General features: G+C 36.3%; 1 protein-coding gene across 1 annotated transcript; it reads right to left on the reverse strand.

The window, feature by feature from the left end:
- Window positions 1–10,627: 10,627 nt before the first annotated feature.
- On the reverse strand, window positions 10,628–15,169 carry LOC129869775 (uncharacterized). The gene is made up of 3 exons (XM_055944391.1): window positions 15,024–15,169; window positions 11,176–11,308; window positions 10,628–11,068 (listed from the first exon to the last, which is right to left on the reverse strand). Exons 1-3 carry the CDS (start codon window positions 15,167–15,169, stop codon window positions 10,628–10,630), a joined length of 720 nt encoding a protein of 239 aa, XP_055800366.1.
- Between the last annotated feature and the right edge of the window lie 2,130 nt (window positions 15,170–17,299).

Consider the following 17,299-nt stretch of genomic DNA (forward strand, 5'->3'; position numbering starts at 1 on the left):
TGGATATTATGAAAGAAAATAAGTAGATTCATAAAAAAACCATAACAATCAAAGCATTTGAAAGACATATTTGGAATCACATAAAACATAGTAGAACATACAAATGTGGGATATAAACATGTTACAATAAGACCATGAAAGATATAACATAAAATCCCGATGTTTTCCCCTGCAACAGAAGAAAGGGGAATCTACTTGCCAAGATAGATTCTACCCCCCAAGGCAGGTTATATACAAACACAAATATGTGGATCCGCTAGCTAGGTAATAAATTTAACCCTACGGAGTCATGTAGTTATGAGATAAGAGAATTTATAAAAGGACCCCGTAGGTCGAACCCCCACCAAAAGTAATTATTCAGTGCTAAGTCAAATCCCACGAAATACATATAATAGTAATCATACTTAGTATATATCATAAACTTTTTCATAAACTTCATAATTAATTTAATAGCTCATTTTCATATCATACTTGCAATATGAGTATAAGCCTTTCAACATCACAATATCATACTTGCATAATTCATGTCATTAGATTCCTAGGTCACCACATAGGGCCCTAAGTAACCTTTCATCATAAATTGCATAGAATTCATATCTTGAATATACTTATAAATCATTATCATAATACATACTTGAATTTAGAGTAAAATTCATATACATAATAATTTTATTAAAAACCATGAAATACTTGAAATCATTGAACTTTGTAATCATACTTCATATAATTCATCATTGAAAATAGCTTAATGCATGGCATTCATAATTGAACTAAAAATCATGCAATTAATGTGAAAAAAATACTTTTAATGATCATTTATAATGATTAAAAATATAATTGAAACAGTCCAATACAATTCATCAAACTATGGTTACAAACCTAATGGAAATTAATGAGATTTTGAGTAGAAACCTTGGCATGGGTGAAAAGAACCCATGGGTCCATCTCTACATACCTTGAATAAATTTGAACTTGGAATTTAGAAATGAGACTTGTTCTTGAAGAAACCCTGGCCAAAACTTGATCAACAAGATGAACACTTGAAGAAACTTTGAGAGAGAAGTCTTAAAGTTGTTTGGGAATTAATAAGAAATAGAATAGACTTAGGAGTATTGAAGACAATTACATAATGAATCTAGTCCCAAAAACGTTCACATTCATTAATGAGTGAATGGGGAAATGATCAAAATACCATTCATTTAACTAAAGATTGGGACCTATCATGAGCCTTTACCACGGACTTTCAAAGGCACCACGGTCTGTGGTACTTTTCTGTGATGCGGGATTTGAAATATTTGAAAAGGTATTTTGGGAGGCTGCCCACCACGAGACCAACCACAATCCATAAAAGGCACTGGGGTTCGTGGTGGTCTTCCATGAGGGTAGACTTGAACTAGGAGACCTTCACATTCTATTGAGATTAGGTCATGACCAAAGCCTAGGGCCTAGATATAACATAGCGAATGAGGAACCCAAAACTACCTCAAACAAGCCTCTTAGCATTCTTTTAGCCTTTCATAGGTAATGACAATAAATAAATAAGAGAAAATCATAATAGTAAATTTTCAACATACATAATTCCAACAATACCTCTAACTTTTTAATTTAATGGGGCTAAGACAAGTCCCTAGCCAACCCTCAATCATAGTAGAAAGAACTGCCATAGTAAGTGTCTAAATATCTCAACAAATCATAAGCTAGAAAGATAAAGGAGTATCATTTTTGGAACATGGGAACTCACCAAAAGTAGTCTTCAAATAAAATCTTAACTATCCACGTGGAGAGAGAACGAGAAGGAGCACCGATCTATACCTGATGATATCGTGTAGGCAAAAAAGTATGGATTAGTACTTTGAATTTCCTAAGTATGTAGGCATGCATGAACATTGAGGAAACATTAAAATATTTATGTAATATGTAACATAATGCAATCCATGTATAATCAATCATATAGATATCCTTTAAAAAATTGATTTTATTGGAAGATGACAATAACTGACATTTAAGATGATGCGAGCTATTACATGGAATCCAACATAACCCTCTGTATTGGCCGGGGAGACTACTTGCTAGGTAGAACTCTGTAGACTTCAGTAATTTCTTTAAATTTAAATTTAAGAGTTATTTGTGGATCCATTAGTCTAAGCCTAGAAGGGCTCCTATGTTGGAATATAGTTAATGAGACAAGGGGTTTCTAGTAGGATTCACTTACCGAATCCCACCTCAATGCCTCATTGGATGCTAAGTCAATCCCATGGAGTAGTTTAATACTTTAAAGTAGTCATAACATATAGCTTGAGAATTTCAAACATCACATTCGGTGGAATAGCTCATTAAAATCTTTAGTGATTCAAATAAGCAAGAATTGTCCTTATGGTATAAAGAATCCATCATTCATAGCATTTTATCATTTTTTTTATTTTATAAGACTCCCTCTTTAACATAGACATGTCTTTCATAAATATTTATTTGGAGTCAAATCTTTCAAGTCAAACTTCATTGAAAATATAGTAAAACTAGGTGAGTTTAAATTACTTCAACTTTCAAACATGTATGTAAATGAAATTATGCATAAATAATTTAAAATTCATTAATTAAAAATCATACTTTAAATAACTCACCATGAATTTCAAGAACTTTTAAAGAGATAGACAGAGAAATTATTTGCAAACCATCAGTTAATACATATAAAATTATTTTGCATTAAAATAGACCAATAAACATTACATTAACCATGATTCATGCTATTAAGTAGAAATAAGAATTACTCATAAAAAAAATCTTACTTGAAATCAAGAGATTTAGTTGAAAGAGTTTTAGACTACATGGATGGAAGAATCCATGGATAAACACTCAGATACCTTAAAGTAAACCTTAAGGAGAATTTGGTAAATAAACATAATTTATCATATAATCAAAATAATTTAGGCATGAGAGTGGAAGGAATACTCTCATTGAAGCCTTACATACCTAGATTATGAAGGTTACTCAGAATTAAAGGACTTAATGAACACTCTTGAATCCTAGACTTTTCTCCTCGCTGGAGTATTTTGTGTACTACCCAGAGTATATGAATCACCGTAATAGTACTTCTGCACTACTAAGAACTAAAACTATATTTTGAAAATGAGTAAAGAAGTGTATAGAGAGATGACTTACTTGAGAAAGATTGAAGAACAAAATGATGAAATAAGGTGGGTATTTATAGGTATGAAGGAAGGACCTAACAATAATTAAAATAATTATAAAAAAAAAATAAAAATTTAATAGAAGATTGTGATGAAATAGGTGATGTCAAATGGAGGACTATTGATGTCATGGGTGATGTCAAATGGATCTAGATCTTCTATGGTTGGTGAGATGAATCTTCTTTTTATTAAATACCCTTTTTCGGAGCTATGTTTGAACAAGATAACTTTCTAATTAGAATTTCATGTCTGCATATGAATTGTATCTCTAGAAGTCTTGTTTCATATCATTCAAGAGTCAACTGATTTGGATCATCCTACAGTTAGATATGATTTTTTTTATACAATTACTCCATTTCTTCATAGAACTAGGTCTTGCAAATATTAATTTATTTGACCTCCTTAGCCTTTAAATCTTAAGTTGTGGTCTTATTGAAAGTTGTAGGTAATGATGTTGGGGTTATTCAAAAATTTGAATTACCTAATTTGGATCAATCTATGAAATGGTGTATCCAAAATACAGAAGCAATATCATTTTCATCAAGAATTGGAACACCATATATAACGTTTTTAGGAGGTGTTACATTATATTCCTCTTGGGAACATTCGTCCTCGAATGAGACGAGACTTAGATTGAGTAGAGTATAGTGTAAACCAAAAACCCATCATTAATGCGATAGTGCAATTTAAAACATCATTTGAAACATATTTCATAGTTTTGCATGCATATGACAAGAAAAGTTGGAATGTAATGATTTCAAGTAATTGAGTAAGGACATCTTAATACCTTAGGCTTGAGTAGAGGGGAAAAGGTGAGGATATCACTTAATCATATCCACTTCTGCTTCCCCTGTAGTACTTTCTACTTGTTGATTCCGCCAAAGGACTTTAATAGATGCAACTTCTTTATTCCTCAATTTCTTCACTTGCCAATCCAAAATTTCAACCCAGACTTCTTCATAAGTCAAGTTTTCTTCAACATTCACTACTCCCAAAGGAACAATAGATCTAGGATCACCCATACATTTTCTCAATATAGACACATGGAACAATGGGTGAACCATGCCTATTTCCAATGGAAACACCTACTCATACGCAACCTTGCCAACACACCTCATAATTCTATAAAGCCCTACATACCTAGGGCTTAATTTTCCTTTCTTACCAAACCGAACCACACCTTTCGTGGGTGAAACTTTCAGATACACCCAATCATACGCATTAAACTCAATATCCTTTCTTGTAGTGTTGGAATAGGACTTTTAACAACTTTGATCCGTCTTCAACCTTTCTTTAAGGATCTTCAGCTTCTATAAAGCATCAAGTACAAAATTGGGGCCCAATAAGGTCATCTCACCTACTTCGAACCAACCAACCGGGGATCTACATCATCTTCCATAGAAAACCTCAAACTGCGCTATCTCAATACTTGAGTGGTAACTATTATTATAGAAAAATTCAATGAGCGGTAGATGATCATCCCAATTTCCTTTAAACTCCAACACACAAGCCCTTAATATATCCTCTAGCATTTGGATCGTCCTTTCTTCTTGCCAATCAGTTTAAGGATAGAATGCGGTGCTCAATTTTACCTTAGTACCGAAGCCATTTTGAAACTATCTCCAAAAGTGAGAAGTGAATTGGGTACCATAATCTGAAATAATGGATAACAGTACACCATGCAACATCACCAACTTCTGAATATACAACTTGGCATAGTCTTTGGCACTATAGGAAGTCTTAAACGGTAGGAAATGAGCTGACTTAGTCATTCTAAAAATAATTACCCAAATCAAATCATGAAGCTTTCGTATATGAGGCAAACCTACTACAAAATCCATATTCACATCTTCCCACTTCTAAATAAGGATTTCAATGTCTTAGGATAGGCCAGCCGTCCTTTGATGTTTGGCCTTCACTTGTTGGCAATTCATACATTTAGATACAAACCTTCCTATTTTCTTGTTCATGCCACCCCACTAATAGAACTTTTTAAATTCTCGTTACATTTTTATCAAATTGAATGAATGGAGTATGTAGAATTATGAGTCTTCATCAAGATCAAACTCCTTAGACCATCCACATCTGAAACACATAGCCGACCTTGGTAATATAGCACCCCATCTTCCTTCACCAACTTCTTTAAATCAATAAATGTCGTGTCAAGATCTTTCTTTGACTTAACATCCACCACCAAAGAGGATTTAGACCCCTTTTGGACAACCATGCCACGATCATTAGTATCACACAACTTCACCCCTAATCTAGCCGACTGGTGAACATCTTTCACCAACTCCCTCTTTTCTTTATCAACATGGGCCATACTCTCCATAAACACTCTACTAAGTGCATCGGCAACCACATTGGCTTTACCTGGATAATAGTGCACACTCAAGTCATAGTCATTAAGAAGTTCTAGCCACCTTTTTTGCCTTAGATTAAGGTCCTTTTGGGTGAACACAAATTGGAGACTTTTATGATCGGTATACATATCCACATGAACCCCATAGAGGTAATGCTTCCAAATCTTTAAATCAAAAACAACAACCTCTAATTCAAGGTCATGGGTAGGATACTTACACTCATGCAACTTTAATTACCTAGAAGCATAGGCTATGACCTTGCCGTTTTGAATCATGACACAACCTAAACCATTCTTTAAAGCATCATAATAAAATAGCAAACCCTTCTAACCCTTCCAGTAGAGTCAAAATAAGAGCGGTGGTAAATCAATCATTCAAGGTCTGAAAACTCTTCTCACACTCATCTGTCCATATGAATTTAGCTTTATTCTTGGTCAATTTAATCATAAGAGATGAGATGGAAGAAAATCCTTTGACGAACCTTCTATAGTATCCAACTAGACCCAAGAAGCTCTTAATTTCTGAAGGAGACAACGGTCTAGGCTAATTTTTGACTGCCTCTATTTTCTTAGGATCAACTTTGATCCCATCACCGAATACTACGTGACCAAGAAATGCCACCTCTTTCAACAAAAAATCATACTTACTAAATTTTGCAAACAATTGCCTATCCGTAAATGTTTGAAGCACAGCTCTCAAGTGATTTTTATGTTCTTCCTCATCTTGAGAATAAATCAAAATATTATCAATGAAGACCACCAAAAAGTATCAAGGTACGGTTTGAATACCCTATTTATCAAGTCCATGAACACCGTCGGTGCATTCGTCAACCCAAAACTCCTCATCACAAATTCAAAGTGACCATACTCTATTTAGAAAGCCGTTTTGGGAATGTTACACTCCCTCACCCTTAGTTAGTGATAGCTGGACCAATGGTCGATCTTGGACAAGTGACTTTTCACTTGCAATTGATCCAACAACTCATCTATTCTAGGGATTGGGTACTTGATCTTAATGGTCATCTTAATTAATTATCGGTAGTCTATGCAGTTTTGAAATTGTTATACCCTGCACTTTTGTACCTTGAAATGTGTTCCTAACCTTCTTGAAAATGGCCATGTGACCCCTACTCTCCACACATATCAAATACCTCTAAGGAAGGGATGAAGTGATTCTCCATAATAGGGAAGGTTGGAAATAAGTTATAAGAATTTGAAAGGAATTGAAAGCCAAGAAATGGATGATAAGACTCGACTTACTTATGGAAGCTACCAACTCGGAAGTCTTACAAAGTTAAGATACTTGAATACAATTCGAGCTTATGTAGAAATGAGTACACGTGATCTTAAAGTAAGATGAGATCACGAACTCATAAAAAGGGAGAAGAGTGAACATGACAATAAGAGGAGGTGCCACATGGAAGCGTGGGGAAGTGACATATGGCAGCAAGTGACCCACCTGCTTGGGGGTAGGCCCCACTAAGGACACGTGGAAGCATGTGATTGGTTGCATGAGATGATGTGGGTTGATGACTAATTCCTTATTTCATCAACTTAAACTTAGCCAAAGTTCAGAGAAAACCCTAAGGAACTAGAGAGAGAGCTACAACCAAGGCCAATTTGAGGTAAGTCTCTAATTTTTCTCCGTGAATTAATTATATAAGGTATTCTTCAATTACGTAGAGGTATATATAGGTACCTTATGATGACTAAGGAGTCATTTCTTCAGATTTACACTTAGAAAAATAATAGAAAGTTGAGAGAAAAATCTTAGGAGCAAGAAGACGAGGGCTACTGGTTTGGTCCCAAAAAGGTAAGCCTCCAACTTTCGTTATGAGAATTAATTATTTAAGGTATTCCACGATTACATAATAGTGTTTAATAGAATAAAATCACTATTTAGGGCAGTGAAGAAGTGACACAAATAGTCCAATTCGTTGCAGCACATCAAAAGATTTCCAAGGCAGGTTTTGTCGAGTTTTAGCCAATTTCGGGTAAGCTAAGGTCTTTTCTCTCAATTTGGAGTTTATGATATTTTTATGGAGTGTATTAAATGTCTTGTATGTTGCTGTAAATATGAAAATTTCATAAATATGCTTGACGTTAAAAATAATCTAAATTGAAGTCGTTATAGTTAAATTGAAGTCGAGTAGGGTGTTGTGTTTGTGGTGTTGCAGCTTTAGGTGGTGTGGTGGTGTGTTACAGGGCTTAAAAGTATTCTAAAATAGGTGTCAAGCTGCTGGTTTCAGCCACACGACCCTCTATTTCATATGGTTAAAGGTTTTGCAAAATAGAGACTAGAAACCCTATTTTGGGTATCTTAATTTTGAGCGAGTTGTTTGGAGTTTGTATTGTGTAATGTTGATGTGAATTGCTTGTATATATGCTGCAGGTTGTTGTTGTTGGTTTGATGTAGTGATTAGAGATATAATTGGAAATTCAGATAGGGCAAGTTATAAGGGAGGTGCTGCCCAATTTACGTTAACTCCTTAACTAACTAGCGAACTAGTCGAGGAGACGAGCGAGGAAATGAGTTCTATGAATACTTGTGGGCAACTTAAGATGCTGAAAAGTCTAGGGTTGTTGATATTTATATTTCTTCAGTGTTGAATAGGTTCAAAGAATGACAAGGCGAACGTGACAAAGAGTAACCCGTAAGAGGTATGTAAAGCTCTCTCTTTCCTTTAGGCATGTCTTAGCCTTAAGTGAGCTGTATGTTAAATGTGGGGATAATTCCATTCCCAGAACTCCAGTTACACCTCATAATCCCTATCCACTGCTTGATGTTGGAACTCTTGCAAGAATTGAGTATTGCCTTTCAAGGCTTCTACGTGTTAAAAAGTAGTGTATGTAAAGCTATCCCTCCTTTCTCTTGATATGTACTTGGCATGAATATGATGTTGTGATGCCATGGTTGTTCACCAAGCCCCATGATGGGATGGGTAAAAAATATGTATATGATGACTACATGAAGGAAGAAACAGACTGTAGCACCCCCTTTGGGAGGATGCCACTTACGAAACAAAAGGTAGTTTTACTTTTTTTTAAAATCACAAATAGTCAACACCGTTGTGGGTCCATAAAATACACAAAACTCAAATCAATAGTTACTACAAAACTATTATCCTCCTTTGTGCAAAATGACAAGCCAACATATAAACATAGTACAAGCATGACTTGAGTTAAAAGCACACTCCAAAATAGCAAAATTAGTCACCCTGTTCAAGTTACAGGCATATAGTTTTATTTTCACAAGCCTTCAAAATTTCATACATAAGTGCCACATGTATCATGTACAAGTCTCCCAAAATATTTATAAAAACTAGATGCATATGCAGATGTGATCATCACAAGGTCTCCAAAAAGTCTACCCCAAATGGCCATCTTCATACCTCATCCCGCACATTACCTACGATAGAAAACAACTATCACTAAGCATAAAGCTTAGTGGTGTAGAAACTTTGGGATTGGAGCCATTAAATTCTTGAATTTCCTTGTTCGTTGTAGGTGGCTCAAAAAGGTAAAAGAAAGCCCAAGTGAACAAGAATATCAAAGTATCGAATACAAACCTTGAAGAGTTTCAAAATATGAATATCAATATTCGAAGGCTCAAGTGTCAAGAAACTTATAATTCAATTTGAAAGAGTTGTCAAATAATCAATTTCGCCCAATAGGTACGTCATGCCTTCACACTAAGCACAATCAATATCAAGATGGACCGAAGCCTTGAAATCAAGAAGGATCGAAGCCCTTATCAAGAAGGGTCGTCACCTAATATCAACAAAAACAAGAACCATGTTGAAAGTGGCTTTCCACTCGTACTCGAGAATGGACGAAACCCCATCGTCAAGACAAAATGTAAATCCAAAATGAAGATAGGAAAGGTCCGAATCGAGAGGCATGCCAATATCGATGACAAGTCACCGTAACAAGAAGGACAAAGTCCCATCAAGAATGCAAAATGATCAAGCAATTCATACAAGTGGGTGGTTTAGCAAAAGTTTTGCAATACTTGAGATAATAGTCATACCAAAATACAAAACAAGGAATAAGGAAATAACTCATCAAAATACTTCAAATTTTAGAAAATAAAATATTTTAAGTTCAAGTTTACACACAAACCTTGGCGTTTTAGCATATAATAGGTTCTACCACATCTCGAAGAGCTTAATTCCTCTCCGCCATAGACCAAAATCAACTTCTTCAAATAGTTTGTCTTAGCTTGTATAAGCACATATACACCTTAAATACACAATAAAATATCTACTTAAGTTTAAAAGTCTCATCATATCGAAACTAAACATGAAATTAATAAAAGTCAGCCCAAACTATTCAAACCAGAATTTTGGACAGCCTACTATCCTATATTGTTTCTCTGTTTCGAAGGGGTAAATAGGAGAAGTATGTCACGATCCAACCCCGTAGGCCACAACTGGGGTCCGACCTGGAACCCCGTATACGTATCTATCAGCTATAGTCAAGTTGAACCGTGTGTAATGTGATACTATACACAAAAACCCCAATGGGTCAAAAACATTTTTATATACCTGTAGCCTCTTTCACTTGTATCATAGCATGAAAAGGCACGCTAGCCGATAAGGCTGCTATAACACAATAATATTTATAATACGATATATAGGCATAGCTGGAACAAACTCATCAACAACCCACATACACGTGTCTGCAGACCTCTAAGAGTATTCACTGTATCAAATAGCAGGATAGGGCCCCACCGTACCCTTGATTAAACAAACATATACGTCAAATGACCAATATTAAAAGTTAGGCTCTGGAACAGTGGAGTACTTCCAACATAGCTGAGTGGAAATCCTACGCTGGTGGATCCCTCAAAATAAACATCTGTACCTGCGAGAATGAAATGTATCCTTCCAAAGAAAGAGGGTCAGTATGATACATGTACTGAGTATATAAAACATAACACAGCATAAGTTTCTAAGGTAGACCAGACCGGATTTGGGTTGCCTACGTACCCCACCGTGGGAAGTCAGGTCGAGACATAGTTCTATTTACATGGAATGTAAGAGTATAAAAAAAACTGAAAGCTAGTCTTGATTCTTCAGATGTAGTACTTCTTGATGGCATCTGAATTGATTGGCTTCGTGCTCACTGTGCCGTCCATTTCTACCAAGATAACTGCTCCTCTAGAGAGTACTCTATGAACCATGTAAGGACCTTGCAAGTTTGGTGCAAATTTCCCTTTAGCTTCTCTTTGGTGAGGAAATATGTTCTTCAATACCAATTGTCCCGGTGTGAACTGTCGAGGTTTTACTTTCTTGTTGAATGCTTTGGCCATTCTGTTCTGATAGAGTTGACCATAACAAACTGCGTCCATTCTTTTCTCATCAATGATCATTAGCTGTTCAATCCTACTGTGAATCCATTTTGCATCATCTAAACCGACCTCTTGAATAATCCTTAAAGATGGTATTTCCACTTGAGCAGGTATTACTACTTCTGAACATAAACCAACATATAAGGAGTTGCCCCAGTAGATGTTCTGATGGTAGTGCGATAATCAAGCAAAGCATACAAAAACTTCTCGTGCCATTGCCTGTGACTATCCACTATCTTTCTCAAGATCTTCTTGATATTATTATTAGCGACCTCAACTGCTTCATTCATCTGTGGTCGATAAACTATGGAATTTCCATAAGAAATCTTGAACCTTTCCCAAATTTCCTTCATAAGATCGCTATTGAGATTGGCTACATTATCTGTTATGATTGATTCTGGAATCCTGAAATGACAAATTATACTGTTGTGAACAAAGTCTGCCACTACCTTCTTAGTTACTTCCTTGTATATCGAAGCTTTGACCCATTTTGTGAAATAATCACTAGCTACAAGGATGATACGATGTCAATTTGATGCGGAAGGCTCTATGGTTCCAATTGCATCCATGCCCCAAGCAATAAATGGACAAGGGGAACCCATAACATTGAGCTCATTTGGTGGAAATCGTATAAAATCTCCATGCACTTGGCATTGATGACACTTCTGCACGTATTGAACGCTATCTCTCTCCATGGTCATCCAAAAATATCTAGCTCTTGATATCTTCTTAGCTAGAGTGAATCCAATCATGTGAGATCCACATGTTTATGCATGTATTTATTTTAAAAGCCTCATCGCTTCCTTGGCGTCAACACATCTCAACAATCCTAAATCTAGAGTCCTCCTATATAGGATTTCTCCATTAAGAAAGAAATAATTGGCCATTCTTCTTAAAGTCCATTTTTGCTTGCTTGTGGCATTTTTGGGGTATTCACTTACTTTTATCAATCTCTTGATGTCATAGTACCATGGTCTTCCATCTAATTCCTCATCAACATAAAAACAATATGTATGTCGATCATGTACCTCTACTTCAATAAAGTCGATGTAATTCTTGTTTGGATGCTGAATAATTGAGGATAATGTTGCCAAAGCATCGACAAACTTATTTTGAGCTTGAGGGACATGTTTGAATTCAATCTTTGTGAATCTCCTACTAAACTCCTATATGCAATGAAAATAAAGAAGGATCTTCACAGTTTTAATGTCCCATTCTCCTTGCACCTATGAACCAATAAGTGAAATCGCCTATGACCAAAAGCTCTTTGAAGTTCATGTCTATGGCCATCCTATGTCCGAGAATACAAGAATCATACTCTGCCATGTTATTTGTACAATATAACCTAATCTTGGCTGAGATAGGTTAATGTTGACCTATTTCTGAAATTTAGGCTGCTCCTATTTCGACTCCTTTTGAATTTGATGCTCCATCAAAAAACATCTTCGAATCATCATATGGATCTGATATGTTTTCTCCTACAAAAAACACCTCGTCATCAGGGAAGTAGGTATTGAGCAGCTCTAATCTTGATCCATTGGATTTTTTTAGAGATGGTCAGCCAAAGCTTGTCCTTTGATGGCTTTGTGTGTCACGTACATAATGTCGAACTCGCTCAATAAAATTTTCCACTTTGCCAATTTACCTATAGGCATTGGCTTCTGAAAGATGTACTTGAGTGAGTCCATTCTTGAGATCAAGTACGTGTTATATACAGACAGGTAATTTACCAATAACTATGGATTAAGCTATGAACCGACTAATGTAGTTAAGTCTTCCCAAGAAACTTATCACATCCTTCTTGGTCTTGGGGGGAAGTAATTCTTGAATTTCCTCAATATTTGAGGGATCCAACTCTATGCCTCTCCTACTAATAATGAATCCTAACAGTTTTCATGCGGATACTCCAAATGCACATTTTTCTAGATTTAATTTTAGATTATACTTTCTTAACATCTCAAAGAATTTTCGCAAATCATCTAGGTGGTCCAAACTCCTCTTCGATTTGATAATGACATTGTCCACATATACTTCAATCTCCTTGTGGATCATATCATGAAAAAGAGCAGTCATGGCCCTCATATAGGTTGCACCAGCATTTTTTAGACCAAATGGCATTACTCTATATTAATACACTCCCCATGGAGTGATAAATGCTATCTTTTTTTCATCATCTTCATTCATCAATATCTGGTGATATCCCGCAAAACAATCGACAAATGATTGCAACTCATGTTTTGCACAATTATTGATAAATATATGAATATCTGGGAGAGGAAAATCATCCTTAGGACTAGCTCTATTGAGATCTCGATAGGCCACACATATTTTGAATCTTCCATCCTTTTTTGGCATTGGTAATATGTTGTCCAACCAAATAGGGAAATTTGTAACCCTCACGACATTCGCCTCAATCTGCTTGGTTACCTCCTCTTTGATCCTTAGATTCAAGTTTGGCTTGAACTTTCTTGTCTTTTATTTAATAGGTAGGCAAGTGGAATCAATTTGTCGTTTGTGTGAGAGATATCAGTGCTTAACCCCGGCATATCATCGTAAGACCAAGGAAATATGTCGATATGCTGCCTAAGCATTTCTATTAACTTCTTTCTTTCTTTCAGCCTCCAAATGTATGTTAATTTGTATTTCCTTCACACTTTCCTTATCTCCTAAGTTGACAACCTCTATTTCATCCATATTAAGCTTTTTCTGACTTTCAAGTTGCCCGATCTCCTGTGGTAGGTTTTCAACCATCATGCTTTCATCATATTCTTCGTGATCCTGTTTATTATTCTTACTTTGGTCAAAGGATTCGTTAGATGTCATAAACTTTAAATTAGGATTTTTATTAATATGAGTGTTGAAAAGTATAAAAGGTAAGTACAATAAATAAGTAGGTAAAATAATGAGATAATTTTAAGAAATTAAAAACTTTTATTTAAAAGCATTCTAGATTTTTAGAAAAAGCAAGTGACAACAAATGATCAAACATGATTCAAGCCTCAACTTTGATCATGCAAATTTAAAAATACAAAACAACTTTCCACACTACCAGGACTTTTGTTGAAACATGGACGGACTAATGGTCCAATTCTGCAAGCATTCTCTAGGTTTAGAATCACGGATGGTCAATTTGCTGAGATCTATATCTTTCTCTTCTCCAATCATGGCCACAAACAAATTTCCTATTCCTTTTACTATGTCATCATCAGATGCGTGATCTAGAATTGGAGCTTGTTCTAGTACAAATGTTTTCTTGCTGGATCCTGCATTGTAGACTCCTCCCGATATAGGTTCATATCCGAGTTCGGTGGTACCTTTCTGATGCTTCAGCTAGATTGATTCAACTATGACATTGGACTTGGGTCCAAGTTCTGTATTAGGGTGATACCCATATTTATTTCAGATGCGACCATCTTTGCTGCTCCCAACAATTTCTCATCAACCGTCACTAATGTCTCATCAACCCTCACAACTTACATGATTTCTAAAGTGTGAAAAGTGGCTACATCTAACTCCTCAGTGACTGGAACAGAATTGACAGAATAGATGGGGTGATTGAGCTCCACATGAATGGTAACTTCTGCATGACCCCACTCAAACTTTACACACTAATAAAGAGTCGAACGAACTTTATTTGCCATATGGAGTTGTAGTTGGATGACACATCAATCACTTGAAATAGGAAGGGAATTCGGTTATCCCCACATGCAATATGAGATAGATTTCTCCAATGACGCTTCTCAGCGCTTTATCAAAATCTCTAACTTTCACACGACTTTTCTTTGTATCTTCCATATTCAACACTAAAACTCTCAGAGTTGTAAAAGGGTAGATATTGCATCTAGAACCGCTATAAATCAGAACTCGGGTCACAATCTTATCACAATATTTGACAGCAATATGAAGTACTGTGTCTAATCAATTCTGTCGGTATCTCATCATCATGGAAATATATTTTCTAGCTTCCACCATTCATCCAATTGTTGTAGCTAAGGTTTCACGTGTGGTCTCTTTTGATATTCAAACTCCATTGAACATTTCCATCAAAGCATTCCTATGTGCCTCACAACTCATTAGAAAAACCATTATGGATATGTGAGCCAGTGTTTTCTTTACTTACTCTTTGACTGAATAGTCTTTCAGTTGCATCTTCTTCCAAAATTCAGTGAATTCAGTATCGATAAAATTCTTCTTAGGATTCTGTTCCTTCCTAAGAACTCTTCGATTAAAATCCTTGGGAGCATAGCTCATTCCCGACCTAGTCATTTATAGCGCCGTCAATCATCTTACCCTTGGCTTTTGCTTTATAGTCCCATAGGACTTTTTTGGTATCAAACTCAGGTTTTCTAGCAACCGTTGTTGTCACTACAACTCTTGGGAGATATGTTTAGATAGTCAGAGTTTCTCTCAATTGGACAGTGATAACAGGTTGCGCTGGAGATGTAGTGGAAACTTCTTCGACATTTCAAATAGGCGCGATGGCTTCTTCCAAGTTGTACTGTTCTTCCAGGTTAATCATGTTGACTTCTCAATTCTCATGATTTGGAAAAAGGTTATTTTTTACATTCGAAGGTGTTGGAGTGCATTTTATTACTCCTCTTCTAATCAGAGACTCAACCTAGTTCTTCATGCCATAATAATCTTTTATGTTATTTCCTTGGATTCCTAAGTAGTAAGCACATCGCTTGTTTCCATCAAAGTTGCAAGGGATTGGATCAGAGAGTTTTCAATGGGTGTATAGGTGCGAGTATTCCTAACTTTGAGATTTGGACGTGGTCTTGGCGCATATGTTGGCCTATTTTGGTGGATTTGTACTTGGAATGGGGAATTTAGTCTTATGGATTTTGGTATGCCAGTGCTTGGGGTGGATTGTAGTGCGGTTGGGTATTATATATTGAGTACGAGGTGTATGGACTATGTGTAAATTTGGGGATTGTTAGCGTATCAGTGAGATGGTCCTCCATGCTGGTAAGTGACGGCTGAAACATCCTCTCTCTTTTTTCTTGATGCTACCAATGGAGCCTGATTGTATGTCCTTACTTGCAACTTTTGATGTGTCCATGGATTGAATTTTACGCGATTTGATGCCTTCCTCTATAAAATCCCCCATGTTGACCAATTCCGCAAACTTTTGGCCCATCATCTTATCAAAGTAGATACTTTCTTGAGCTTGGATAAAGTACTTTGAGAGCTCACTCTCATCCAGTGGTGGTTGAACCCTAGAAGCCTTGGTTCTCCAACATCGTGCATACTGCTAGAAGTCCTCGGTTGGTTTCTTGTCTATGTTGGCCAATGAGAACCTATCTGCATTGATTTTCGTAAATCCTTAGCCATTTCTTGCCAGTTATGCCATTTATAAAGATCCTAGCATGTATACCAAGTCAACGCTTCTCCAGACATACTTCAAATGAACAACTTTATTCTTAGATTTCTCCCTACACCAACTAACTTGTCACATTATACCCTCAAATGTGTGTGAGGGACGCCCTTTCCATCAAATATGTCAAACTTTGGTGGCATGTATCCTATTGGCATGTCAATGTCTGGATGGATGTATAAGTCATCATAATCTAGGGTCTCTGTTCCCCTAGTGACTTGCAAGTTTTTCAATGCCTTTCTTAAACCGTGAAGTTAGGCATTTATCGACTCATCTTCTTTCAACTAGGAATCCTTCTCTATCTCTACATATTGGTCAACCTTATTGGGACCTTGACCCTATCCGGTGTCATGAAAGTAGGAGCTTCTGACATATATCGATAGCACATGTGGCTCACAAGGAGTAGCAATGTGTGCCCCAAATATCTGTTGTATTGCTAGGTAGGTAGGTATGGCAGGATCTTGAGTAGGAAGGTCAAGAACAGTCCTGATTGCAGATGGATGAGCTAGTGGAGCTTGACCATGAGCAGGACCATGTTTAGGCATATTTGGTGAATCATCAGAAGGAAAGTCATATCTTGGAAAGTATATGGGCATCTTGAAAGTTAGGAAGGTAGTAGCCGAAAGTTTAGCCAAGTCTCGCACTTGATGCAATTCCTCCCTCAAGATCTCAAGCTCTTGTGCCATATGAGCCATTTTTTCAATTCTTTTGAGTGTCGTCCATATTTTGAGAACCCTTGGGATTCTCTAATGGTATCATTATGTTTGCAGCAATGTTAAATTCTTCTCCACCCATCATCTTTCCTCTTGATCGAAGGTTGTACCGTGAGTGAACCAGTTTGCAAGTCGACAAAAATCAATATTCTTTGGGGAATTAATAAAAGAAAAGAAGGAAACTATGTTAGTTTGGAAGATATTGAAAGGTACAACAAATATATAACACATATATACGCCAAGTTAGTGACATTTAAAATGCGTCCAAATATGGAGCCTCTTTTTGCTAGAGGTTGGCCTATGTTG

This window comes from Solanum dulcamara, chromosome 10 (assembly GCF_947179165.1).
Source record: "Solanum dulcamara chromosome 10, daSolDulc1.2, whole genome shotgun sequence".
NCBI classification, from domain to species: Eukaryota; Viridiplantae; Streptophyta; class Magnoliopsida; order Solanales; family Solanaceae; genus Solanum; species Solanum dulcamara.

Coding starts and splice junctions, on each gene's coding strand:
- LOC129869775 (XM_055944391.1), bottom strand. CDS start 15,169: ATGACTAGGTCGGGAATGAGCTATGCTCCCAAGGATTTTAATCGAAGA. Junction 11,309..15,023: donor AAAGACTATTCAGTCAAAGA/GTAAGTAAAGAA, acceptor TTGTCATTTCAG/GATTCCAGAATCAATCATAA. Junction 11,069..11,175: donor AGATGAATGAAGCAGTTGAG/GTCGCTAATAAT, acceptor CACTACCATCAG/AACATCTACTGGGGCAACTC.